General features: G+C 37.9%; 1 protein-coding gene across 3 annotated transcripts in view; it reads right to left on the reverse strand.

Annotated features, from left to right (window-relative positions):
- Positions 1 to 1,905: 1,905 nt before the first annotated feature.
- phf24 (PHD finger protein 24) overlaps positions 1,906 to 27,172 on the reverse strand; it is a 55,169-nt gene continuing 29,902 nt past the window's right edge. The window contains exons 4-10 of one of the 3 annotated variants that reach the window (XR_013207116.1): positions 11,443 to 11,521; positions 11,053 to 11,255; positions 10,322 to 10,488; positions 8,957 to 8,992; positions 7,943 to 8,032; positions 5,625 to 5,783; positions 1,906 to 5,087 (exon numbers count right to left, since the gene is read on the reverse strand). Coding sequence is in view for 1 of the 3 variants with exons in the window: in XM_077242970.1 (XP_077099085.1) it covers positions 5,687 to 5,783; positions 7,943 to 8,032; positions 8,957 to 8,992; positions 10,322 to 10,488; positions 11,053 to 11,255; positions 11,443 to 11,521 (672 nt within the window). In the remaining 2 variants the exon portion in view is untranslated. Of the gene's footprint in view, positions 5,088 to 5,215; positions 5,784 to 7,942; positions 8,033 to 8,956; positions 8,993 to 10,321; positions 10,489 to 11,052; positions 11,256 to 11,442; positions 11,522 to 27,172 lie in introns of those variants that run through there. The other 2 variants (XR_013207117.1, XM_077242970.1) reach the window with 2 other exon arrangements.

The raw sequence follows: 27,172 nt of genomic DNA on the forward strand, positions 1-27,172 counted from the left end.
AAATTTCCTTTAAAAAAGGTTTTTATTTTTGTCTGTTTATTTTGAGGGGTTTTTTTTATGAAACCTGCTGGTATTTTGTAGTTGATGCTATGTTGAAAGTTCGAGTTTTATTTATATCTTTAAACAAATCCTTTAGAAAAATTTAAAAAAAAGTCTATACTCTCGCATATGGACAACATTAAGTATAAATATATCATATATCAATACATACATATTTGTTTCCCCTCATATCTAATATGTAAACATACATGCACATGATATGATGCATTGAAATAAGTACATACTGTATATGCATATATTCATATATGCGTCTTACATATATTTAACATTTATGTGCATATACAGGAAAATATATGGCACTTATATGAAAACGGCCATTTTTACTTTATTTTGAAATATGTTTCAAATAAGTCTATGTGTTTTATATATATGAATTTTGCATATATTTCTCATATAGGCAGCAGACATACATGGGCACTGACATTATATATGTAATTTACATATATTGACATATATTACATTTCTGTATGGGTACATTATATATATATATATATATATATATATATATATATATATATATATATATATATATATATATATTACCTCTTAAATTCTTAACATTCCAAAATTAAGCTTAACTTTATTAATTGGCATATATTACATGTATTTTGCATATTTACAAGATAAAAATAAAGTATTTGTTTTAATATAAATAAATAACAAATAGCAGTGCAAAGCACCCCAATAAACATTAAATAAGGGTAAGCTTATTGTCATGGAAATGCAAATATTTTAATGGACCTAAATTAAGCCAAATTTCCTTAAAAAAAAGGTTTTTATTTTTGTCTGTTTATTTTGAGGGTTTTTTTTCATGTACCCTGCTGGTATTTTGTAGTTGATGCTATGTTGAAAGTTCAAGTTTTATTTATATCTTTAAACGAATCCTTCAGAAAAAGAAAAAAAAAACATGACAAGACTGCTTCTGTACATTCAGGCTACACTAACAACAAATTGACTTCTGCTCTTAAATCTAATTCACCTACTGACATTCCAAGCTTGTCTATGAGAGCATGAATGAGTGCTGAGGAGACACTGATGTCCAAGCGTACAGAGTGATGAGACTCAGCTTTCAGCCAGACTGTCCTCCAGCTGATGAGTGATGCCCTCTACTGCGCTGTGAAACATCTTCGCTTCAATGGATCACTGCTCATGACACAACTTCCCTCCGAATCAAAGAAGGGGCTGTCAGTAACACATCATCATGTGTACGAGTCTTCAACATTTCATGTGAAATGCTTCATATCCAGACTATCTAGACAAATGAGCATCTTAGCTCATTCAGGGTAATGCAAAGAAAAAAAAACTTTAGTAAGTTAAGCTAAGTGTTCACTTAGAGTTCTTCAACATAATGTTCCAAATGGCAGTCTGATATTGTCAAGAGAATGTGAGATACAGGACAAGCCCCATGGGACAGCGCAGAGGCAGTGACGCTGTGTGTTACCAGATGTGTAAAAAGCTCCCTGCCAGGGGCCATGTCTGTCACATCTGCTACTGCAACTTCCCTTAGTGCTCTCCTCCGAGCTCAACTTTTATTAGTTTTATTAGGGCCATCACCATTTCCAGCTGTTACGTTCCGACAAATATTTTGTATATCATGAGGGCCGACATGACACATCACAGTTTTTAATGCCATTTCACGATGGATGGATGGATGGATGCTTTCTTTAGTCAAATCAACTTAGATCATTTACGTGGTTCAGATAACTTGACATTTTGTGTTTCTGTTGATTTATCCAATCTCCTTCATTGAAATAAAAAAAAATTAGTTAATACAATGAACTTAATATTTTAAGACAGTAATGTTTTTACAGTGTATAAATGACTCAGACTCACACAGCTGAAGTGTCATTTTTGGAGTTAACGTCATGCATTTATTTCCAGCACTACCAGCAAAACTCAGGAGTATTGCACAGTCCCTTGAAATACCTGCCTAGCGCAATCCAATACAATTTTCTATAAGCAAATACAGTGAATATGACCATATAAACAAGAGCGGATATGTTTCATATATAGGCCTACCCCTCAAACAGTTCGATATAATGAGTGTTTTAACCCAGGTGCCACGTTACAGGAGTGTGCATGATTTACACCTAATAAAAAAGGTTTTAGATATTAGAAAGTGTTTTCATCTGCACCAGATCTAAGAACTTCAACATGATCCTACTGCAAGGAAGGAAGGAAAGAGAGAAAGAAAGAAAGACAGAAAGAAAGATCTCCGAGTCGTTTTGTTTAGGCAGTAAGTTCTAATCCTTTCAGGGCTCCTTCCTTTAAATTAGCATTTTAATTTTTTGGGAGATTGTACATTTGCATCAGCTATTTTAGGTAAACACTGAGTTAAGTCACCTCAACAGGCGTTACAGTTTTTACAGATTCTGAATTCTGAAACTAGTGAATTAAAGAAACATCAAATGAAAAATAAAACAACAGGTCATGACACAAAGAATGCAAGGAAGGATTATGGTCTATACGAGGCCCAGTGCTATTGCTTTTTCTCCAGGGATGAAACAAATTATAAAATGAAATCTTATAATACTTTGTAATTGTGACTTTACATTCCACAATTGTTTTTTTTTAAGTATTTTTTTTAGACTTTTTATCAACCAAGTGAGCTGCTTTGCTATGGGCCTATACATATAGGTAGGACAAAATCCTGAAATGAAACCTTAAAAGGGACCAATTTGAACTGATGTTACATTGGATGTAACACACAGGATAGACTTGACTGACAACCGATTGGCACAGTCTGGCATTAGCATGTTGCTTAGCTAACTATACCTAATAGTATTTTATTATTTAAGTAATACCCATTTTAATAAAATAAAAAAAACATAGGTTGGAACCTTAGAAAGAAGCATGCTAAGACTTGACTGATTCAAAGACTATAGAATTACACAAGACGTGTCACTCGTATTGTTTTGAATGGGGAAAAGTCTAACGCTCAATATGGTGAAATAAATCCCACCTTCTAAATAAGAGCCAATAGCCGATTGGTAAAGTCATCGCATCACTGCCACTGCCGTTAGAAGCTCCGGAGTCAGACGCGCTTCCACTGTGCATTAGCTTGATCCAGCTTGAAAAATGATATTTTCTGTCATGATTCGAGCGTTTAGAAACAAAATGTATGAGACAGTTGTTGTCACATTTCATTGGTGATTTCAAATATTAAATTTAATCGTAAGCTTGGCGAACAGTTTTGGAAAATTATATTTTTTCCCATTCAAAAAGATATGCACTTGCATGACCGAGAGGCGTTTCAAAGATGGTCACCGAGCGAAATTACTTGTCTTAAACGGAATTTGGGCCTGTCCCAAATGGCGCACCTCATGTGGACTTTCGGTCTCGTGGACTTTGCGCGTGCTCGCTGAGTCTACGAGTCCGACTCTGAAGTATGCTCACCAGCGCCCCCTTTGTACCCTTGAAGTGGGTCTTCCGCGAAGCACGCATGGATGCAGGCTCCATACACTTTAACTACCCAGGGATCCTTGCGAAAGGCCAAACAGACAACGGATGGGAGGAGATTTCGCTCACAGACAATTGTTAACATGGCTGAGAAGAAAATATTTAAGTGTAAGTATTACGGTTTTTATGACCTAGGTGTACATTTTACCAGTTATTACCTACAGTTTATACAAATATTATGGTCATGGTCCAGTGGTTGATGTCCCAAACATAGGCTAATAACAGCGCACTGAATAATACAATCGTATTATGATTCATTAAATAAATAGAACCGAATGTCAGGGCTTTACTGAGTCATATGTAAACGTAGTATGAATATTTACACGCACATTTTCATTATGTGTTAAAATTGTAATCTTAGTTCAAATGGAACATTATGTATTATTATGTACAATAAATTTTTATATTAAAATAACTTAATACACTTACGAGTTTTGACAATTATAGCGTTTAGTTACAAACTCAATAACTTTTATTTCCTTACCCTTTCCTCCGTGCATAACATCAGCATTTGTATGCTCGAAAAATAATCTTGTCTTCTACGACGTCGGAGCGCAAAAATCTCGCAAACACAATGGTAAAAACAACGACAACATAAGGCAGCATATTTCTCCGAACCTGCAGCTCCTGTCCATAACAACCAGACCGTCTTCCTTAATCCGGCGTGACGATCGAGTCTGTCCAAAAAATGCCTCTCAATGTGCCCTCGTGGTCTCGCGCCAAGGGCCCTATAGGTCTGCACTACATGACGTCACCAAAGTGTGGACTCTGAGGAAGTCCACAAGTCTTGTCCGCAAGTCCACAAGTGTGCCATTTGGGACAGGGCCTTTGACTGATTTCAATGGAGTTTGAAATTAGCATGTTGCAAAGTTAATGACGTAATATTTTGAAAAATATTAAAATACATAGAACACACAGATACTGGGTAAAATAATAAGATCTTTAATTGGAACTTTTTAATTTGTGTTCTTTAATATTGAATTATATGATTTTTGTCAAAATTAGGTATTAGAAAACTTTTGCTTTCTAAGCAAGTTTTTGGTTGCTAAACTAAGAAATACTCTAATAACCATAAATATTCACAAACAAATACTGGGTAAAATAAGATTCAAATAGATTAAAAATATTTTTATAAACTTTTCAATATCGATTTACTAATTTATGCTGCCTGTACATTTTGGAACAGATTTTGCATCAGGAACATGCCTATGGTGCCTTAAAATACTGCCTAAGTTGGCAGCTCACTAAGTTTTAGAAACGAATCAAAAATAACTTATTTCACAATCCAATCAATTCCCCGTATATAGAAATCAAGTTCTGCCCTACTTTTCCACATTACATATCCTCTTTCACTCAGAAATACAATATGGAAGTAGAAAATTAAGAATCACAACTTGTCATAATGCGACTTGTCAAGTGACTGAAAACTCATACTGATGTCGTTCTTTTTTAATTACAAGTAGCATTTGTCTGTCAATAACTATTTTTATGTTTCCTTTGTTTTCACTTTATTCAGCTTAAGGCCCCTGGCAGTCTGGAAGTTCCTTGGCCTGGTCCATGATCCATCCCTGAATGTATAGGAATAAACACAAATACAATATTTCATATAATAATATATATATATATATATATATATATATATATATATATATATATATATATATAGCATCTCACTTTGATTCATGAGCCCACCATATTCTCTGTATATTCATATTTTATGGTGACTGAAATTAGATCAGCAATGATCCGACTACTGCTCACACATTGATCCCACAACTCATTGGGCTAGAGCCACAACTGGAAAATGGTACAACACATCAACATCAAAAACACTATGCAAACACTGTGGTGCTGTAACTTTGCAAACGTGTCACAGGTTCTCTGATTGAAACAGTGACTTGGTCACAAAATCAAACAAGCTTGTGAAAGCTCAATTCCGAAGTGCTGACAGATGTGCTGTTGTTCAAGAGCGTTGAATTTGTCAGTGTGTCGCTAGATTGGGTTGTTAGAGGAAAAATCCATCGATGGCTTGTACTGTCTTTGAGCGTAGTGGCGCACTCATTTGCTTTTGACTTTCGTGTAACTCTCATTTTAGTCCCCTGTACCTCTTGCTCGTGAATCTGGACCCAGGAAGCCCCTCTGGAAGTCTCAGGCTATGTGGCCGCGGTTAGAGTGGCAAACGGATATGCATGGCTGAGCTGTTGGGCCTGGAGGCCAGGATGTAGATGGCGCTCTCCCTCAGGAAGTTATCCCAGGTAAACGGTCTGGAAAATACGATGGTACAATTACTGAGAAAGCTGTTAAACCAAATCTTAAAGCCAAATATTGACACGTGATAATTATAGACCTATTTCAAACCTTCCTTTTCTGTCGAAAATTCTAGGAAACTATGTGTCCGCCCAATTCTCCTTCTGACAGAGACATGGCAATCCTTTGTTAAAGTGTTATAAGCCATGAAACAAGCTAATCAGCCACGAGGCAAATCACAACACTACAAACTGTGATTTAAAGCAGTAACAGTTTTAGTGAGGGAAAGAACTACAATCCCATTAAGCACTGTGTACAGCATAATCGAATTAAAAACGATGATGAAATATAAAACTGCTCATTTACAAATGTTGATAAATATATTTTAAGTTTATTGCAAAATATGCATATATATTTAAAAATTTCAGTATTTTGAGAGTGTAGAGAGATCGACTTGATTACGTCATTCATATTGCTTCGTGGGAGTGGGCAGAGTCAAAGAGCTTTTTTTGGAGCGTGTTGCTTTCTCAACTATAACTGGTGCACAGTGTCTGCACAGCATCATGGGTAATGAAGTTTCTCACCAGGAATTCAGCTGTTAAACAATTATTTTAATATAATGTCGGCTGAAGGCTTCAGTAGAACAAACACCATGAATTTACAAACTCTTAGTTCACAGTCAGTCTAGGTCTGTTCTAGGTGCTAACTTGAGAGTTCTGGCTGATTGACAGCATTATTAAGTGGTTACTAGGGTCTTCTGGGGGGTTTCCATGTTGTTTCTAGACAGTTGGTAAGCAGTTGATGGGTGTTCTGTATGGTTGCAAGAACATTTCTATGTGGTGCTTAGGATGTTCTAGGTGGTTACTAGGGTGTTCTGAATGGTTCTCTAGGACATTGCTAGGTAGTTACTAGATGGTTGATTGACAGTGGATTGCTAAGCAGTTGCTAGGGTGTTCTAGATGGTTGCTAGCATTTCTACACAGTGCTTTGGGTGTTCTGAATGGATGCTAGAGCATTGATAGGGGTTACTAACGAATTCCGGTTGGTATTCTATGGTATTCTGGCCGGCTTCTATACTGTTGCTAGGTGGTTGCTAAGCAGTTGCTAGGATGTTCTGGATGGTTGGTAGGGTGTTTTCAGGTGGTTGCTAGAGCATTGATGGAGTTTCTAACGAATTCCGGTTGATTGAGGTGGTTGCTAGGGTGTTCTGGACAGTTTATTTACTGTTGCTAGGTTGTTGCTAAGCAGTTTATATGGTGTTCTAGATGGTTGGTAGGGAGTTTTCAGGTGGTTGCTAGAGCATTGATACACTCTAAAAATGCTGGGTTGTTTCAACCCAATTTTGGGTCAAATATGGACAAACCCAAACATTGGGTAAAAAATGTAATTTATAAATGTAATCCAATGGCTGGGTTTGTCCATATTTGACCAAAAGTTGGGTTTAAACAACCCAGCATTTTTTAGAAGGGGATACTAAAGAGTTCTGGTTGATTGACTTTGCATTTCCAGGTGATTTCTATGGTATTCTGGCCGGCTTCTATACTGTTGCTAGGTGGTTGCTAAGCAGTTGCTAGGATGTTCTGGATGGTTGGTAGGGTTTTTTCAGGTGGTTGCTAAAGCATTGATAGGGAGTTACTAACGAGCTCTGGTTGACTGACTTGGCATTTCCATGTTGTTGCTAGGGTGTTCTGGCCGGTTTCTATGCTGTTGCTAGGTGGTTGCTAAGCATTTGCTAGGGTGTTCTGGATGGTTGGTAGGGCACTTCCAGGTGGTTGCTAAAGCATTGATAGGGAGTTACTAAAGAGCTCTGGTTGATTGACTTGGAATTTCTAGGTGGTTGCTAGAGTGTTTTGGGTAGGTTCTATACTGTTGCTAGGCAGTTGCTATGTTGTTGCTAGGCAGTTGATAGGGTGTTTTGGGTTGTTCCTTGCGCGTTTCTAAGTGGTTGCTAGGGTGTTACTAGGCGGTGCTTATGATGTTCTTACATGGTTCAGATTCCTCCTTTATTAGTCTATGACTTTTTTTCAACGGATTTGAATGGGAATCATGGAAAATGGGAATCGTGGAAAATGGGATTTGATTATTATGGGAGCATAGTTTTGCAGTGCATCTTGGGTGATAGACCTTATGGATTGTAAGTGAACACACACACACACACACACACACACACACCAACCTGTTGTCATTCTCCATGGCTTTGTCTCTGCTTCTCTCGCTGCTGGAACTAGCAGGACTGCTCTCAGATATTGGACCAACATGGCTGATGCTGCAGATGAAGAAAGCAAGCTGAAACACACGCTGTTTGATTCAGTCACACCCACACAGACACACACACACACACACACACACACACACACTACTGGACAGCTCACAGCAGGCAGCACTTCTACCGGCTCTGGGTTTTCAGAGTCTTATTTGTTGTTCTCATGACACCTCCGACCCCGGGGAGACGATACCCAACCACCGGCAAGACAAAACTAGTTCACTCATGCATTCAGGACTTGAATTGAAATTCAAAATGCATTTTCAATTCAATTCTGAATGGCCCACAATCCTTTATATACAGTAGTCTCACAAACTGCAGACTTTGCATGCCATTCAGTGCACTGAAAGGATCTGACAAACTTCATTGAGTGAAATAAATTAATTTGAAACATGAACTTCTTGTAATTAAGTCTAATGACGTGTGAAGCAAAAAACAGAGTGCAACCATGACCAGAGCATTGAACAGCAACCAAAACATCTCCTGCAGAACTGGGACCGCTCAGAGTCGAGACGGTCTGCTTTGATCTCAAGCCCTCAGTTGATTTTAATGAGCGTAAATTAGGATGCAAGCTTAGTCATGCCATGAACAAGCCAAACACCCACAACCCCATGCACCCGCACACTCAGGCGCTCATTTAACCTGCTGTTCCCCTTAAAACTGATGAAAAATATCCTTAAGGTTTTCTCTGAGGGGAACAGAAGCCCCTCTTTTGATCTTGATAATGGGACGACAAGATCTAATACAGCCATAGCGAACAACCATTTCAGTCAGTTTAGCTTTGATATTTTTAGGCACTGATTCCTTGGCCTCAATCATGGAATATTTAGTAATTATGTTGATAATAATTATAATGAGAATAATGATGGTCATGGCAGGGAACGTAAGATGTTTCCAGGGGAAGCCCATGCAGATTGAGTGACTTACCCCATACTGAACAAAGGGGAACACAATCCCATGAGTCTGCAGGGCAAATGGACATTCAGCAATGGTGAAAAGGATGGGATGATTGGTGAAAAAATTAAAAATAAAGCATGGAATGTCAAAACAGACGGTCCAAATACTGAATTCACAGATATGTTGATATGTTCATAAAAATTCATGTTTAAAAAAGTAAATAAGTTGATCAAAAGTGGCTGTAAAGACATTTATACTTTTACAAAAGATTTTTATTTCAAATAAATGCAGTTCTTTCGAAATATCAAAGAATCCTGAATAAAATTGTATCAGTTTCCAACCTATTAAGCATCACAACCTGTTTCATTATTGATAATAATAACAATTATAATAGTAATCATAATATTAACAATAATAATAATATATTTTTTTTCATCAGCAAATCAGACTATATGAATTATTTCTAGAGGATCATATGACATCAATGATGCTGAAAATTCAGCTTTGATTCACAGGAATAAATTACATTAAAATAGAAATATATTTTTTTTATTACAATATTATTGTTTTTTCTGTATTTTTGGTTAAATGCAGTCAGGTTACAACACGAGAATTCGTTCAAAAACATCAACCTTGTCTCAGATACTTATATAGCCTATATTTAAATGACATATACAAAATTAATTAATTTCATTTAAACTCACTGCTGTTTAGGAGAAAATTTAAGACATTAAATACATCTCATTTGTGATATTTCTTTCTGGGTGATGGCGCTTGAGGAATGAAGGAATGAATAAATTCTATATTTGAGGTACCTGGCTCCATTTTCGCCCACAAATCTCAGCAAAAATGCATCATTCTGTCTGTTGGACTCTTCGAGCAAGGTTTGAATTATGATATGACTGGCAAAGTGCGCTCTGTCAAAGTCCTTGTCCTTGGATTTAGCCTGTCATTGAGAATCTTTCTCCTTTCCACAGATGACTTATCCAAGCGGTTATATCATCTAATTTACGTTATGCATTAATCCCAAAGTCAGAACTGTCAGCAAATGTGTTGCTTAAATGATTCATATTCCCTCGGTAGAGTTACTGAACTCAAAGTTAGCCAGTAATTCATGAGAAGAGATGAGGGATACATGCTAATTAAAGTGAGAGCAGTTAGCATTGGCTAGAAGCTCATGGAGGCATTGGCAGCATGACATAGCTATAAAAACTGCCAAGCTTGATCCGATTTGTTGCTCCCAGAGGCCAGGCAAATTGGATGAGTCCCTGAAAAGATTTTGAAATGTTTTTCTGAAGTTTATTGTTGATTACGTAGGAGGCTGTGATTGAGAACCGTTCAGAAATGTCCCGCTAACTGTGATTAGCCTCACTGACTCTCATATAATTGGCTCACCTGACACTGCAGGACTGTGATTCTTTGTTAATCTTGTGGAACCAGGAGGTTTGGGCTCTTCTAGCTTCTCCGGCAGTAATGATCCCATCTTTGTCTTGATCTAGACTCTGGAAAACGACCCGTGCCCGATCCCTCTCCTTCGCTGTGAGGATTCTCACCAGCGAATTCTGGATTGAAAATTCAATGAGTACATTTCACATTACGATTCAATTCAGCAAATTTCCATAATGCTTTTGGTTGATTGCTTGATTGTTTGTAATAATTTAGCATTTTGAAAGTATTGAACATCAAAAAAATGCTTATAAAACAGATAGTTATGCTTGTAAACTCTGGTTTAGCCACGTTTAATTAAAGCTGTTTATTCATAAAAACGCACAACTCACATGTTAAGTTGCTATGTTGTAATATGTAATGTCCAAACTGTAATAATATTTCACAATATTATTGTTATTATTATTCAATTTTATTTGATTGATAAACATTAGTTTAAACGTTTTCCACTTTCTTTGTTTTTACTGACAGTCGTATTATTTCATTGCTTTGAATAAACAATTGAATGCGGTGCATTCATATTTTAATCATTGTGGCCTCTTTTGGCCTTAGGAGACAAGTCAAAAGCTTTTTTTTCCCTAACTGAAATTATACCTTTTAAATTCAAATATAATTATAATATTAGTAATATTCAAGTAAAAAGTTCTAATTTAGTTTTTCAGCCATTCTGAAAGCCCTACCTCAGTCCGGAATTTCTGCAGCACTGAGAGTGACTCGTGGTAGAGGAAGTCAGACCACTCAATCTGACCCTTTTTCTCTGGATCCAGTGCTGCAAACTGAGCCAGAACCTCCTCTTCCTCTTCATCGGTCAAGTCTCGTTCAAAGAGCTGCTTGGTCACAAAGTGCCTGTACTGAAGGAGTTCATCTGACACCAGGCACGACTCTGAGCATGAAAGTGAGTGAGAGGAAAGTTACAGCATCATCAATTAATGGAAACAGTTCAGGGCTAATTACCGTACTGATGTGATAAATTAGTAAACCTTTAATTAGCTTCCTTAGTTTACTCCACAAAGTGAAATAATTAAAGCATGACTCTAGAAGAGGCTGTTAAATGGGACTGAGAGAAACACCTGGAATGATCTTGCACTGCTTGAAGGTCTCCATCAGACTGTACATCTCTTCTTCAGTAAGCAGCAGGTTCACATTATCCTGAGGGATGAAGAGAAAGAGTCTTTCAGTTCTGGTAGAGCGGTTAGTTCACTTTAAAGAGAATATTACATTACACTGCTTCCTTGCTTGTGGACTAGTTGTTGTATTTTTAATACTAGTAATAAAACAATAAGATGAGAACATTGTGCTTTCACTGATACATTGTAAGATATTTAAAGATGATTTTAGCATGTACAGGATGATGATGCATAATCCAATATATTTACAAAGTGGAATAAATGGAAACATTTGCTAATTTAGTGATAGCACAAAATGTTAAATCATGAAAAGGTAAGATTAAACGTTAGATATTCAACACAAAATAAAATCCCAGATCAGTATTATTCAAAGACAGAATTAAAACTGTTCAGATGGACATTTCTCATTTTCATCTAGTTTAACTTGATGTGTTAAAATAACTAAAACTGAAATGAAAAATAAATTTAAATAAACACATTAAAAAAATAATAATGACAAAAATTCAACAAAATGAAATAAAAATGAAAAATAAAATATAGAAATAAAAACTAAATTCAAAATTATCTCAATTATACTAATATACACTACACAATATTTACTGATTAATTATACCAATCACATACTGTGTGTGCATTGTGATGTGGCAGATTAGTAAACCATGGAATGGATATTACAAAAAGTGATTTATTTGTTGATAAGTATTCTAAATTAACACATTAAATAGACAACTCTTGAAAAAAGATTATTTTTTTTTTAATTACTTAATGAGAAAAAAATCTTACATAAAGCCTCTGGGCCCTTCAGACTGAGCCTTAAAACACTGTTACATTAATTATCTTCAGCAGCAGGTGATTCAATCTTTCTCTCTCCCTTTATCTTTCTAAAAAGGCTAACAATCTCTGAACTAAGGGTAATAAACGGCCTGACTAACTCGGCTTTTAAGGAAACCTAATGAGTTTGAGGTGTAAGAGGTGCAAGAAAAAGCTCTCAGTGATCAAATGACAGCTTGTCCTTTCATATCACATTCAGAGCGAGATTTCTTTCCTGGCTCAAGCTCTGCCTTCAAACAAATGCTGTCAGAGCCCAGTAGCACTGGGAGTAGCTGTATGTTCAATCAGCTTTTCTCAGCCTGATGAGAACTCATCTGAACAATGGCACTAGAGCAGATGGGGAGGGTAATTCTCAGAGGTTCCTCCATTTCCTGTGAGATACACTCCTTTTCTGAGGATGATCATTGAAATGAGATTGGATTTCAAGTCTATTGTGTTATCTACGACCCATTCTCAACAGACACGGGTCAGAGGCCCCAAAATGAAGAACAGATGTTATAAACAATGCTGAGCGAGAGGTGGGATTTGGCATGGTCTCGAAGCCCACAAACATACTCTGTGCAGGTACACAGATGAGAATGTTTGCAGTCCGTTGTTCAAATCTCATTGGTAAATTCTCTGACCCTCTGGAAGTATGTGATTTGAAATCTGCCATCTGCCATCTGCTCATGAGTGAGCAAATTTTCCCATTAGTTATGGGCACTTTTTTATAACCAATAAATGCCATGCAATGCCATCAAGAGAACACTGATTGGCTGATGGCACAGCAAGAACATGCAGTTCCAAGTCACCAGTGACTACCCAGCGGCCAATTCTCCACACCTCAAACTTACAAACATATCTTAATAGGAAACACACACACACTCCCCTCCTTCTCTCTGCTCTCTGAGACAGAAGTCTCCAAACTCATTCTTTCCGATCTCCTTCAAGCCATTTCTTCTTCAGTTGTACCTGCACTCATGATCAACACCTCTCTTCACACTGGTACCGTTGCCACAGCATTTAACCCTCTGAGGTCGGCTATCGCGCCAGCACTATTGTCTCGCTTTTTTTCTTAGTGCAAAATAGACTCAAATAACTGTTAAATGTCTTTTATTTGTGTACGCCAGGGGTGTCAAACTCAGTTCCTGGAGGGCCACAACCCTGCAGAGTTCTGCTTCAACCCTAATTAAACACACCTGATCCAGCTAATCAAGGTCTTCAGGATTACTAGAAACTTCCAGGCAGGTGTTTTTGGAGCTGGTTGGAGCTAAACTCTGCAGGACAGTGGCCCTCCAGAACCTGAGTTTGACACCCCTGGTGTACTCTAATGATAAAAACAACATGTTGTGTTTTTCATAAAATAAATAAATTTAACATATGCGGGTTCTCCCGTCTCAATGTGAAGTTCATTCTGAAATGGGACAGAAAGTGACCTGTAACTCAGCGAATACTTGTCACTGTGACATGAAACATATGTCTTTACAACGCTTGAAGTCTCCATTTTTAAATGATGTAAATCATATCTTAAACAAATATTCTCTGTTTAAGTAATTCGTATGAAAGCAACGGCATGTACAGTTTCTCCAGCCCGAGCTCATTAACACTAATGTGACCACACCCACGAGTGCAAGAGCTGTTCACATGCAAATGAGCCACGTGAAGGAACACAGAACTGTAAACGCCCTCATCACCTCTAAACAAAGAATCAGCGACTTCAGTCCTGAGTGTTTGTGCTGTGCTGTTTACCTTGGATTTACCTCAGAAGAACACGATTTGATTATGAGAACGATTTATAAGGTAAGACACTAATAGTAGCATGTTATTGTTGCATATACTTTACATTGTAGCTACTAGTTAAACTGGTGCCAGACTAAAATGTACGTTATGAAATGAGATTGGAGTAAAAACATAAAGCCTAATGCTAAATGTATATACATGTACGACACGAGAATGTTTTTTTTTATGTTCGATAATTAAACACTGCACGATATAACAGCTAGGCTCGTATGCCTATGAGTGTTTATTCTAATATGGTGAATATTATAATGTTTAGACCTGTGTTTACTGTTAAATACTGTGTTTGTGGATATCTGCTCACACGTAGATATGGTAAAAATAATTTTTCATAGTTTGGAGCGGCTCGATCGCTTCAGTAAATGTCCTCTGCACGTGCTGTGAGTTTGGGTCAGTCGCGCTGTGCGTTTGAAAAGCAAAACGCACCAAACATTAGGCTTCATGTTTTTACTCCAATCTCATTTCATAACGTCATAACGAATGGAAATGTTTGAAGTAACATGATAATCCATATATTTTTCTCCAGTGTAGTGTTACTGAAGTGTTTCTTGTTAACGATTTATAGTCTGCCTGCTATCTAGGCTATTGAACAACGTGTGTGTGTGTGTGTGTGTGTGTGTGTGTGTGTGTGTGTGTGTGTGTGTGTGTGTGTGTGTGTGTGTGTGTGTGTGTGTGTGTGTGTGTGTGTGTGTGTGTGTGTGTGTGTGTGTATTTTTTTCTTTCTAAAAATTTTTTTTTTTTTTTTTTACAGGGACCAGATGCCACTGATGAGTCCTGCTGACTTCAACATTCACATGAGTCTCTGTACATGGTCATGGTAAAGTGAAAAATCAAACACCTTGGAGATGACAGGTATGTAGCCTACTATGTTTTAGGAATGGCACAAAGGTGTGTGACTGCCCAAGTCTCTGTCTTTAGATCAGTGTGTTTACTAATGTGCTATTTTGTCATTTGTTGTGTATCTTTGGATTATGTTGTGTTGTAAATAAATCCAAATGATCTAAAAGCCATTCTTTTTAAAATTTCTCCTCATTCTTTGTGCAAGGCTCCTCATAATGATTGGGCCTGATAGCACCTAATAGGGCCATTAGGGGAGGGTCTTTGTCTTTCTCAGGTGTGAAAAACTATATATTAATGGGTGGTTTACGCCTCCTCACATAAAGCTTTCTTACACAAAGAATGTCTTACAAACTTAAATCAATATATTGTCTTATCTGAATGAGTAGTCAGGATGATTTTCACATAGTTTTGAAGCTAATATTCTAGGCCATGTGATACAATTTTCAAAAGTCTTGTGAAGAAATAATCAGTATGAGTTTTATGACTTTATTTCAGTGACATTTGTTTTTTCACAAACCATGCATAAACGTCATTATCTCAAAACTAAAACTTTTACATACATGCTGCTGACATATTACTGTAGCAGAGTTTGTGCTGAATACAGTGTAATCAGACTTTAGCCATGAAAATGTCACAAGTAACAGAAATAAGCACAAATGTCAGAGCATGTCAGAACACCTCCAGGACGCAGAAAACACCTCAGATCCCAGAGGGTTATGCAGGCTCGGGTAACCCCAGTGCTTAAGAAACCCACTCTAAATCCAGCACTTTTAGAAAACTACAGATCGGTATCCCTTCTTTCATTCATTACTAAAACACTTGAACAAATGGTGTCCAACCAAGTCTTACACAGAACAACCTCTTGGACAACAACCCGTCTGCCTTCAAAAGCGGCCACTCAATTGAGTCTGCCCTGCTCTCGGTTATTGAAGCTCTGAGACTGGAAAGAGCAGCTTCCAAATCCTCAGTACGCATCTTGCTAGATCTGTCTGCTGCTTTTCACAGTTAACCACCAGATCCTCCTGTCAACCTTCATGATGAAGGGCATCTCAGGAACTGCACTCCAAGTCTTACCTCTCCGGTCCTTCATATCAGCCTGTCTGACAGACATTTCTTGCTGGATGAAGGACCACCAGTAAGCCTTGCGAAGACAGAACTGCTTATAGTCTCAACCAACCCAACATATCTTCACGACTTCTCCATTCAGCTAGGTTCTTCAACCATAACTGCCCGGTCCAGCAGATTTGCCTTACATAACATTAGGAGGATCAGGCCCTTCATATCGGAGCATGCTACATGCTACTCCTTGTCCAAGCTCTTGTTCTATCCATACCAGACTATTGTAATGCTCTCTTTCCAGGTACTATCAAACATCTGCAACTGATCCAGAATTCTGCAGCAAGAGTAGTCTTTAACGGGCTGAAGAGAGCACAAGTAACACCTCTCTTCATAAACTTGCTCTGGTTGCCAATTGCAACTCGCATTAAATTCAAGGCACTGATGTTTGCCTACAGAACAACCACTGGCTCTGCACCCCTATACCTAAACTCATTACTTTGCTACATGTACATTTTGAAACAAAACAGCAATATCAATTCAAGCTTATATTTTCTACAGAAGGGTTTGGAATGAAAAAAGGGTGAGTAAATTATGATTGAATTTCCATTTGTAAGTGAGCTATCCCTTTAAACCTCATTGTTTGCTGAAACTCCAAAATATTTAAATTCAACTGGAAGCCCAAAAGATGATACCAGCGTAAAGAACACAAGCACAGTTGGACTAGCCACAAAACAGAAAAAATATCCTACACAGCAACTTCAGCACAATGGACCACTGCTGGGTGATATTTTCAAACCACAAACCTCAAAAGATTTCAGAACAAGAAGGGGGAAAAAAACACCAAATAATGTCCTAGCTGTCACATTCACGTTAGTTTGGACTAATTATGTTTTGTCATCACCTGCCTTTGTCACTCATTTGTTGTCACAGACTCTAATCACATTCAGCTGTGCACTCATCAGTCACCATCATTAACACCTGTGTGTTCAGTTCAGTGTCCGGGGGTAAACATGAGATGGGAAGTTAGGAATTTTTTGGCCAAGAAGAAACTGTGGAACATGTTATGCTATACTGTCAGAAATATGAGGCTGAAAGAAGGATTCTAATACAAAATCTAGCAAAAATAAAAATGCAATTTATACTTGGATATATTTTACAAAATTACAATCGGGAAATTAATGTTATAGTTTTATTTTTCAGTATCTTAAAATAAATAATTTGTTAGAGAGGATATAATTTATTTATTTTTGTTAAAAGGGAGAGAGTATGTCATTTCAATCCACACTCCATACCAGTCTGTGGCGGTTATACACCATTTCGTTGTTTGTCAACCACCAATAAAATTTCAAAAAGAAGTTGTTCAGTGTCCGGTATTGTATATGTTCAGTGTGTGTTGCTATCCGTTTGCCTTCCTGTTAGATCTTTAGAGAATAAACCTTTTGAATTGAATCATATACGTCTTCCTCAAATGTCTGCCAGCAACCACCAGTGACAGAATACCGGACCAAACAAGTGAATGCGTTTGTAAGATTTTTTCTTTTCCATCTTTCGTGTTCAGTGTTTTTGTTCCGTTTTCACCACTGCTTGCACCATGGACTTTCCAGCAGTTAAACTCATGTGCCTTGAGCAGGGAGAATGCTCTCTCGAGGAACATTTAGAAAAAATTCTGGATCTCGCCCATCAGACCACCTTCCCGGATAACTGTCTGTGCAAGTTCCTGGATGTCGGACTCAACGCCGCCACACGTGCACAGTTATCCAGGGAGGTTTCTCGAGGGAGCTTTGTAACATACGTGGAGTCGGTGCTGGCATCATGCGGATCTGCATTCACCGTCGAGGATGCTGGCAGCCTCACTCCCCATCCAGTGCCCAGCCAGAACCACCTAGACGGCGAGGATCGTCGACCTGAGCCCACTGCACGTAGCGTGACGAAGACCGCTGCAATGAATGAGCCAGTGTCCACAAGAGTGACCGAGGACCACATCGCCACGGAGACCGAGCAGCGCTCGCCTGACCAGGTGTGTGAGACGGCCGAGCCATCCATCCCCATTTTGACTTTGTGTATATGTTGCTTCAGCTCAAAGTTTTCTTTGTTGACGTTCCCCATCATCAATGACTTTTGATAAGCTCTTCATAAGCATATCTCCACACCAGGTGCATGTCATATCAGTTTGAGATTTTATTGCTGTTTTTGAGCAAGAAAGGGCTGTAATTATCTAAATTGTCACACGACTAATCACAGTGCTTATTCTATTGAATGGCAAATCTCACATCTGACGCCAAGTGCCAAATCGGTTTGACAACCAAGTCTGGACTCTCAATTAATTTTCCACCACGGTCTTCTTGTTAACACTTACTGATGTTAAATTTCATGCTGAGAGTTCCCCAACCCGCTCTCATTTCACATTAAGACCTAGTTTGTCCCATTGCACTAAAATACTCTTGAAGACAGACCAGCTTTGGTTTTGCATGTTCTCTAGCTTTAAGATGTAAGATGGGACGGAGTTCATTCTTTTTTTTGTTTTATACCTGTAACAGATTTTGTAACTTTATTTTATAACAAAAGGGGAAGGTCTTAAAAGGGACTATAAACCCACAGGGTTCAATAATAAGGAGATTACTGGTTACTTGTCCTGTCAAAATGTTCACTGGCCCCACCACAAAAATTAAAAATTCCAAGCAATAGCACAAATAACTACAAAAGAAAAAATATAAAAATGAAATAAACTGATTTCGGGTAGGTCTAACTGTATTCAGGTACAAAAAACTATAATGTATACATTAAATATAATTATTTCAATTAAAGCTAAAGAAGTTATTTAGTCAAGAGTAGATTTGAGCAAAGTTTTTAAATTTGCTTTTGTTCTTTAACTAACATTAATGACACAAGACAGCAGCAGGTATTAAGCTACTGTTACTTTAAGACCTAATCCATGGATCTGACAGATATTAGATTTTCTCCCAACTGTTTACGTTTGTAACACTTTCCCTCTTCAATTAATGCGGGGTGCCAGACAGATATATATATTCTGCCAAAATATCCTTAATCTTCTTTAGGGAGTCACGTCAAGAAGGAAAGCGAACACAGGACACATGTACTAAATTAATCAACATGAACCCTTAATGTTGCAAGAGCAAACTCTAAGAAAACCATACCACTATGATTCAATATGCACATATTTTAGTATATTCACCATGACAGAACACCAATTTCATCACACCAAACATCACCATTGGAATAATAATAAAACATTCACAACCACTATATAAACAATACAGCAAACAACGCAGGTTTCATTCATATCAAAACCCTCTTCACACAGTTCAAATAGTCTTAGTTGGGAAGGATTGTGCAAAAGGAGGGGTTTGGAGAAACAGTCAGAGGCATTTAGTCCATCAAGAATTCCACAATGTATAAAAGGGGCAGTAAATAGCCACCAAGTCAATTAGTCCCACAATAGCCGCTCCTGAGTTTATATATCCTATTACTCACGCTCCACTGCTTTACACGAGTAAACGATCAGCTCCGTCTTCTCTCAGATACTTCAAATACCTTTGGAAGAAATCGCTTTTTCCCCGTAGTCTCTCTGGATGACTGGAACTCCAACAACAGCGAATCACTCCTCTCAGTTACCACAACCAACAGCAAGGTATTCCATGTGCACCTCGCTTAGATTCAGAAGTCAGATTACATATCCATTCATCGATGTAATCAACTTCCCGTCGGCTGAATACTCTTTTCAGCTGCATACGATGCTTACCTCATCTTGCATCCGGTATTCCCAAACCAGACTGACAAAAACACTATCTTTGTTGTGGCACTGATGTTACTACACGTTGCGTCGTTCAATCATATTTATTTGTGCTTATTAAAAGATGAAAGTGCATTGTCACACGTTCATTAAGAGTTTTTATTTTAACTCAGTTAAAGGATAATTCCAAATGTTGATGTTCCAAAACAAGTATCGTAGCAAAATACAGTTTCTGTCGTGTTTTATTTGGCATTTTGTAAAATCACATTGATTTCTGTTGGAGGACTCATTGCTGTATGATATTACTGCGCTTCATTACGCTTCAAACTCAAATATCGAGTGGAAGTTTATACGCGGTTGTGTGGTATCTGAAAAAATAGTTCCACTATAGCAAATAACACGGATTGAAATCATACATTGCGCCGATATATTTGTTTTTAATCATCAACGAACACCACTAACCACTCGGTGAGTTGTACAGTTTTGAAAACGAACGTTAAGGGTTGCTTTAAGGACATGTTTGTGCTTGCCGGTAGACACCCACTCTGAAGCAGTCAAAGGCGATTCTAAAAGAGTCAAAAAGTTGAGACAGGACCCATCGTCAAAATTTCTGTGTCCACCACTCTAGTTCATCCAAAACAAACTAGAAGACAGAGTCAAAGTGCTAAATACCGGAATCATCCTTTGAGACTGTGCTTTCGAGGATACTCACCAAAACAGGCATTTTAACATAATTGTATGTGTATTCATCTGTTTAAGCACGGTAAGACGCAAAAGAGAACTCAATGGCACACTTTCTGAGACGCAGCTCTTGATGTGCGTGGTTTGTGTGTATGAATTGAATTTCTTTCGCGTCTTCTTGTGCTTGAATGGTTTAAAATTTGTTGAATGTTGGTGAAGACTGTGGTCATGTACTGCCTTCTGGAGCTGAACTGAACATAGCACTAATTTTGCAATTGGACTTTTTTTGGCGTGGGGCCAGAGTGGCCCAAGCTCCTGATTGAGTGAGCCAGGCCCACCCTGGCCCCCCTTTTGAGCAGGGCCTGCTTAAAGATATTGAATGGTATTACATGAAGTAAAACATATGTCCCTTAAAAGCTATATGACAGCGTAATCCCTAGTCTCAACATCTCTTGTCTTCGACACACACACACACACACACATGTGGATTAGGTTGTAGTGAGGGCAGAGTGAGAAAACCAGACACATAAGCTGTGAATTAGCCCTCCAAGGAAATACACGCCAGACATTTCGCAAACAACAAGCCGCTTCACATATTGTTTTGAGGGATGTGTCCACAGCTGTTAATGTTTGCAATGCAGCATGGGATACATCCCATTTGATGGTGTGAGTCTATTGGAAAACAGAGAGTGCATCTGGAGTGTGTAGCAGCATCCTCAGAGTGCTACAAAAATGTCTTACTCGCTCAACAAATGATTTAAGCATCAGCAGCCTGTGCGACCAAGATAAGCGCTCTACTTCACTCTGAAGGACGCTTGCACGCTTTGGCAGTCCACTTTTTAATTTTAGAGCCAGACTCCTCTAACGCTGGGAGAAAGAGCACTTTGAACAAAGCCCAGACTCTCTTGCATTACACCATCATCTTGACATGCTTATCTCCGCGCTGACCTTTGCGAGGAGCTGCACAGGGTAAGGATCTGTGAATATATGCTGGGCAACAGGTGGTTTATATGCTTGATCACTTTATCAGCACTTTTTAAAGAATAAGGACATTTAAAAGAAGCCCTAGTTTGTCCCTGGTCCTTATAAAATGGCCATTAATAAATGTCATTATTGTCCCTCTCAACTTTGCTCGTCTGTTGATGTATCTATAATTTGACCAACATAAATCTGCTTGGTTTGAAAGTGACTTTTGTGTGAGCTTCTGAAGGCTGGAGGAAAAAACATACAGGTCCTTCTCAGAAAATTAGCATATTGTGATAAAGTTCATTATTTTCCATAATGTAATGATAAAAATTAAACTTTCATATATTTTAGATTCATTGCACACCAACTTAAATATTTCAGGTCTTTTATTGTTTTAATACTGATGATTTTGGCATACAGCTCATGAAAACCCAAAATTCCTATCTCAAAAAATTAGCATATTTCATCCGACCAATAAAATAAGTGTTTTTAATACAAAAAAAGTCAACCTTCAAATAATTATGTTCAGTTATGCACTCAATACTTGGTCGGGAATCCGCTTGCAGAAATGACTGCTTCAATGCGGCGTGGCATGGAAGCAATCAGCCTGTGGCACTGCTGAGGTGTTATGGAGGCCCAGGATGCTTCGATAGCGGTCTTAAGCTCATGCAGAGTGTTGGGTCTTGCGTCACTCAACTTTCTCTTCACAATATCCCACAGATTCTCTATGGGGTTCAGGTCAGGAGAGTTGGCAGGCCAATTGAGCACAGTAATACCATGGTCAGTAAACCATTTACCAGTGGTTTTGGCACTGTGAGCAGGTGCCAGGTCGTGCTGAAAAATGAAATCTTCATCTCCATAAAGCTTTTCAGCAGATGGAAGCATGAAGTGCTCCAAAATCTCCTGATAGCTAGCTGCATTGACCCTGCCCTTGATAAAACAAAGTGGACCAACACCAGCAGCTGGCATGGCACCCCAGACCATCACTGACTGTGGGTACTTGACACTGGACTTCAGGCATTTTGGCATTTCCTTCTCCCCAGTCTTCCTCCAGACTCTGGCACCTTGATTTCCGAATGACATGCAACATTTGCTTTCATCCGAAAAAAGTACTTTGGACCACTGAGCAACAGTCCAGTGCTGCTTCTCTGTAGCCCAGGTCAGGCGCTTCTGCTGCTGTTTCTGGTTCAAAAGTGGCTTGACCAGTCTTACCCATGATTGCGGTTTTGAGTAATGAAACAGGCTGGGAGTTTTTAAAAGCCTCAGGAATCTTTTGCAGGTGTTTAGAGTTAATTATCTCTAAACCAATCCAAGATGGCAGCACTGTGTTTGTCTTGTCTGATCTGCTGATCTACAGTCTTCTTTTGTTTTGTTTAGATGTTGAGAGTTTTATTTCAAGAAGGTGTTCAAAATTCGGTCTCTTTCTTGAATCGAGTCTGGATTAAGTCAGATTTCCTGAGACAGACTTTGAGCTATCTACAATCTGCTTTATGTTGGGTGAAGCGTGCTTACCTGTTGGCGTTGCTCTGCCCCGGGTCGTCGTCCACCTCGCTTTCGCTTTCGCTCTGGGAAGCGTTTGTGTTGAACTACGGCAGATCGGACAGTTGGCTTAACTGTTGCATAATTCCGGCTTGACATCTCATCACTACGTTGTTGCTTTGGAAAGCATCGGCGTTGAACAACAGCACGGAAAGGCACGGCAACTACTTGAAGAACCCCCGGATTCATAGATCATTTTGGCGGTGGGGATTATAGCAGTCAAGGTCGGTGATGTTTCTTGCCTAATTTAAACTCTCCAGCTGCTTATTGCCCGTAAATAAGACTCATATCTTCCACAATATCGCTCTGCTCTTTGCCTTTTTGTCGGGGTCGTGGAGCTGTTCGAGCGAGCTTAATTTTGTCTCGGATTTAGTCTGAATGATTTTGACTTCAAACGCTGGTAATATGAAGGTGTTGCTTTTTTGCATGGTAATCTTCATGCTTGGACTATGGGACACACCAACAAAAACGGAAGAAAGAGCGACGTATCTGTCGCGTCTCCATATGCTTCTTCCATCCAAATGTACGGACATTATTTTTATATTCCGGGCTGCTATTAATTCCGCGCAAATGGACACAAGGACAAAGAACTTACTCATCTTTACTTTCATTCCTAAGATCTCTGTATCGGACTCTTGAAATGATCAATGTAGTACTACATCTAAAAATGTAAGGCAGCGATATTTGATAATGTTGCTGCTTTTGTTGGCCGGTATAAATCCAAATCCTGGTCCGGCGGGAGTAGTTCCAACTCCTCTAGATTTCTCAAATAGATCAGGCCTTAGAATGGTACATCTAAATGTTCGTAGCCTGTTGCCAAAACTAGATCAATTACATATATGGGCCAAGATGACTAAAGCAGATGTTTTGGTTATCTCTGAGACGTGGCTGAGAAAATCTATCTCAAGCCATGACATTGCACTAGAAGGGTATAATGTGTTTCGAGCTGATCGTAAAAGTAAAGGGGGTGGAGTTGCAATGTATATTAAATCGAACTATCATGCAACTGTTCTTAAATCAGTCTCTTTCCCTAAACAGTTTGAATTATTGGCCATCGACCTGGAATATGGAAAGTATTGTCATTTATGTATAGTAGGTTGTTATAGACCACCAGCAGCCAACAGTGATGCTCTCACCTCACTGTCAGCTGTCCTAAACTACATACTCTCTAAAGATCTTGTATTATTGGGTGATTTGAATTGGAATTGGCTGACCTCAAATTCAGATCAGTTCAAAGCATATTGTGATTCTGTGAACTTCACTCAACTCATTGAATCACCAACACGGCCAAATCATAAGAACCCAAGCAAGTCCACTTTAATAGATCTTATACTAACAAATAAACCCCATAATTACACCTATACAGGGGTTTTTCCTGATGATGTCAGTGATCATTGCACTATAGCGGTTATAAGAAATTGTAAAATTCCCAAAGTAAAATCTAAAATTATTACTAAAAGAAACTTTAAATTGTTTGATATTCAGGGGTTTCTACATGAGTTGTTTACATCTGACTGGGACAGACTGTTTTTATTACCAGATGTGTCCATTGCATGGCAGTATTTTCACACTTTATTCTTGACGATTGTGAATAGACATGCACCTGTTAGGACTTTCAGAGTAAAAGGCCGCGATAATCCATGGTTCTCAAATGAATTATCTGAACTCCTTCATGAAAGAAATTTGGCTTGGGCCACTGCGAGGAATTCAGATACAGAAAGAGACTAGGTAGCATTTAGAGTATTGAGAAACAAATGCACAGCTCTTGTACGCAGATCTAAATCTGAATATTATTTAAAAGAAACCTCACAAAATTTGAATAATCCTATAAAATTTTGGAAAACCATCAAATCATTGTCTCCCTCCACATTATCTAATGATTTTCCGGACCAAATTTTAGCAAACGATGTTCTCATTAATAATAATACGGTTATGGTAAATATTTTTAATAAGCACTTTATTTCTTCAAGTTCTATTTTTAAAGAAATTCCTGTGAGTGTTATACCAAATCCATCTCTTCTGAGAGAAGATAGTCCGATTTTTAATTTTTCTCCAATTTCAAGAAGTGAGGTCTTAAAAGGTTTAAAAAATCTAGACATCAAGAAGTCTGCAGGGCCTGATGAAATTGAGCCATATTTTCTTAAATTAGCTGCCGAGATCATTGCAGGCCCATTAGCCTATATTTTTAATTTATCATTAGAACAGAATATTGTTCCTGATGTTTGGAAATCTGCTTTGGTTGTACCCCTGCTGAAAGGCGGTGATCCAACCATTTTAAATAATTATAGACCGATTTCGAAGCTATCAGCTGTGGCTAAAATTTTAGAATCTATTGTCACCGAACAGCTAAAGGAATTTTTAATTAACAATAGTATTCTATCTAGGTTTCAGTCCGGTTTCAGAAAAAATCATAGTACAGTAACTGCTACTATGAAAGTCTTAAATGACATTACCTGCGCCCTAGATACTGGAAGATCATGTGCTGCAATGTTTATTGATTTGACTAAAGCTTTCGATACGGTCAATCATGGTATTCTTTTGTCGCCTTTACATTGTATCGGTCTTTCTGAAACCGCATTAGGTTGGATCAGGAACTATTTAAAGAATAGGTGTCAAAGAGTGCACATTAAGGGGTCTCTCTCTGATAAGCTCACCATTGAATCTGGTGTGCCACAGGGGTCCATTGTTGGAAGAGGACTTATCATTCAAGTTACATGTTAAACAACTGCTGTCTAAGTTAAGGTTACAGCTGGGGTTTTATTTTCGGAATAGTGCATGTTTCTCACAGTCAGCCAAGATAAAGTTGGTGGAATCTACCTTCTTACCAATCTTAGATTATGGAGATGTTTTTTACAGAAATACCACTAAAGCTCTCTTACAATCAGTAGATTCTGTTTATCACTCTGCTCTAAGATTTATAACTTGCACAAAATATCACATTCATCACTGTGCACTGTATGAAATGGTAGGTTGGCCTTCACTTCACATAAGAAGGTACAAACACTGGCTCATACTTGTATACAAGGCATTAGTCGGCCAGCTTCCTCAATACATGAATAGCTTATTAACTTTTAATAGTCAAGGGTATAATCTACGTTCAAGTAGATATATTCTTTTAAATGTTCCTTTAATGAAGACAGAGTTTGGAAAAACTGCTTTTATTTATAGCGCATCAGCTGCTTGGAATGAGATCCAAAGTTCATTGAAACTTGAAGTACTTATTTCAATAAATAAGTTCAAGTTACATTTAAACAAATTATTCAAATCTGTCTGCACTTGCTCTTAACGTTTAATTTTGTTTTATTGTCGTTTTATTGTTGTATATGTGTGTTGTTAAACTGTTTTATGTAGTTATGTATATCGTGTGCTGCTACCTTGGCCAGGGCTCACTTGTAAATGAGATATTTATCTCAATGTGACTATTTCCCTGGTTAAATAAGGGTTAAAAAAAAAAAAATTAGTTGATTCAGATGATTAGGTTAATAGCTCGTTTAGAGACCCTTTTCATGGTATGCAAATTTTTTTAGATAGGAATTTGGGGTTTTCATGAGCTGTATGCCAAAATCATCAGTATTAAAACAATAAAAGGCCTGAAATATTTCAGTTGGTGTGCAATGAATCTAAAATATATGAAAGTAAAATTTTTATCATTGCATTATGGAAAATAATGAACTTTATCACAATATGCTAATTTTTTTAGAAGGACCTGTATATAGACAAATATATTGTAGAACTTTTCCATGAAGGGTTTTTTTTGTTATAAGGACCCATATTAAAAACAGTACGTGTGTTATTACAATAAAAAAAATCTATCTATCTATCTATCTATCTATCTATCTATCTATCTATCTATCTATCTATCTATCTATCTATCTATCTATCTATCTATCCATCCGTCCGTGTAAATGGCACTATCCAATCAAATCCCAAAAGATACAGTGAATATTTCCCACTGAATATTTCAATTGGAAATATGTCATGTTACAGAAGTGATATGCTTTGTGAATGCTATATCATAATGCTATTTAAAGGGACAGTTCACTCACGTAAAAATTTATTCAGCCATTTTTTTACTCGCCTATTGTTCTAAACAAGTTCTTTTTTTTTACAGGATCACTGAAATGTTTTTTAAGAATCTATAGGAATCTTTTCCAAACAGTGGCAGTTAAAAGTGACCACGACAATGTAACAATCATGAAGTTGTCATTTCTGAGTAAACTGTTCCTTTAA

Source organism: Siphateles boraxobius, unplaced genomic scaffold, assembly GCF_051911475.1.
Source record: "Siphateles boraxobius isolate OS27281-9 unplaced genomic scaffold, OSU_SipBor_1 25, whole genome shotgun sequence".
Classification (NCBI taxonomy): domain Eukaryota; kingdom Metazoa; phylum Chordata; class Actinopteri; order Cypriniformes; family Leuciscidae; genus Siphateles; species Siphateles boraxobius.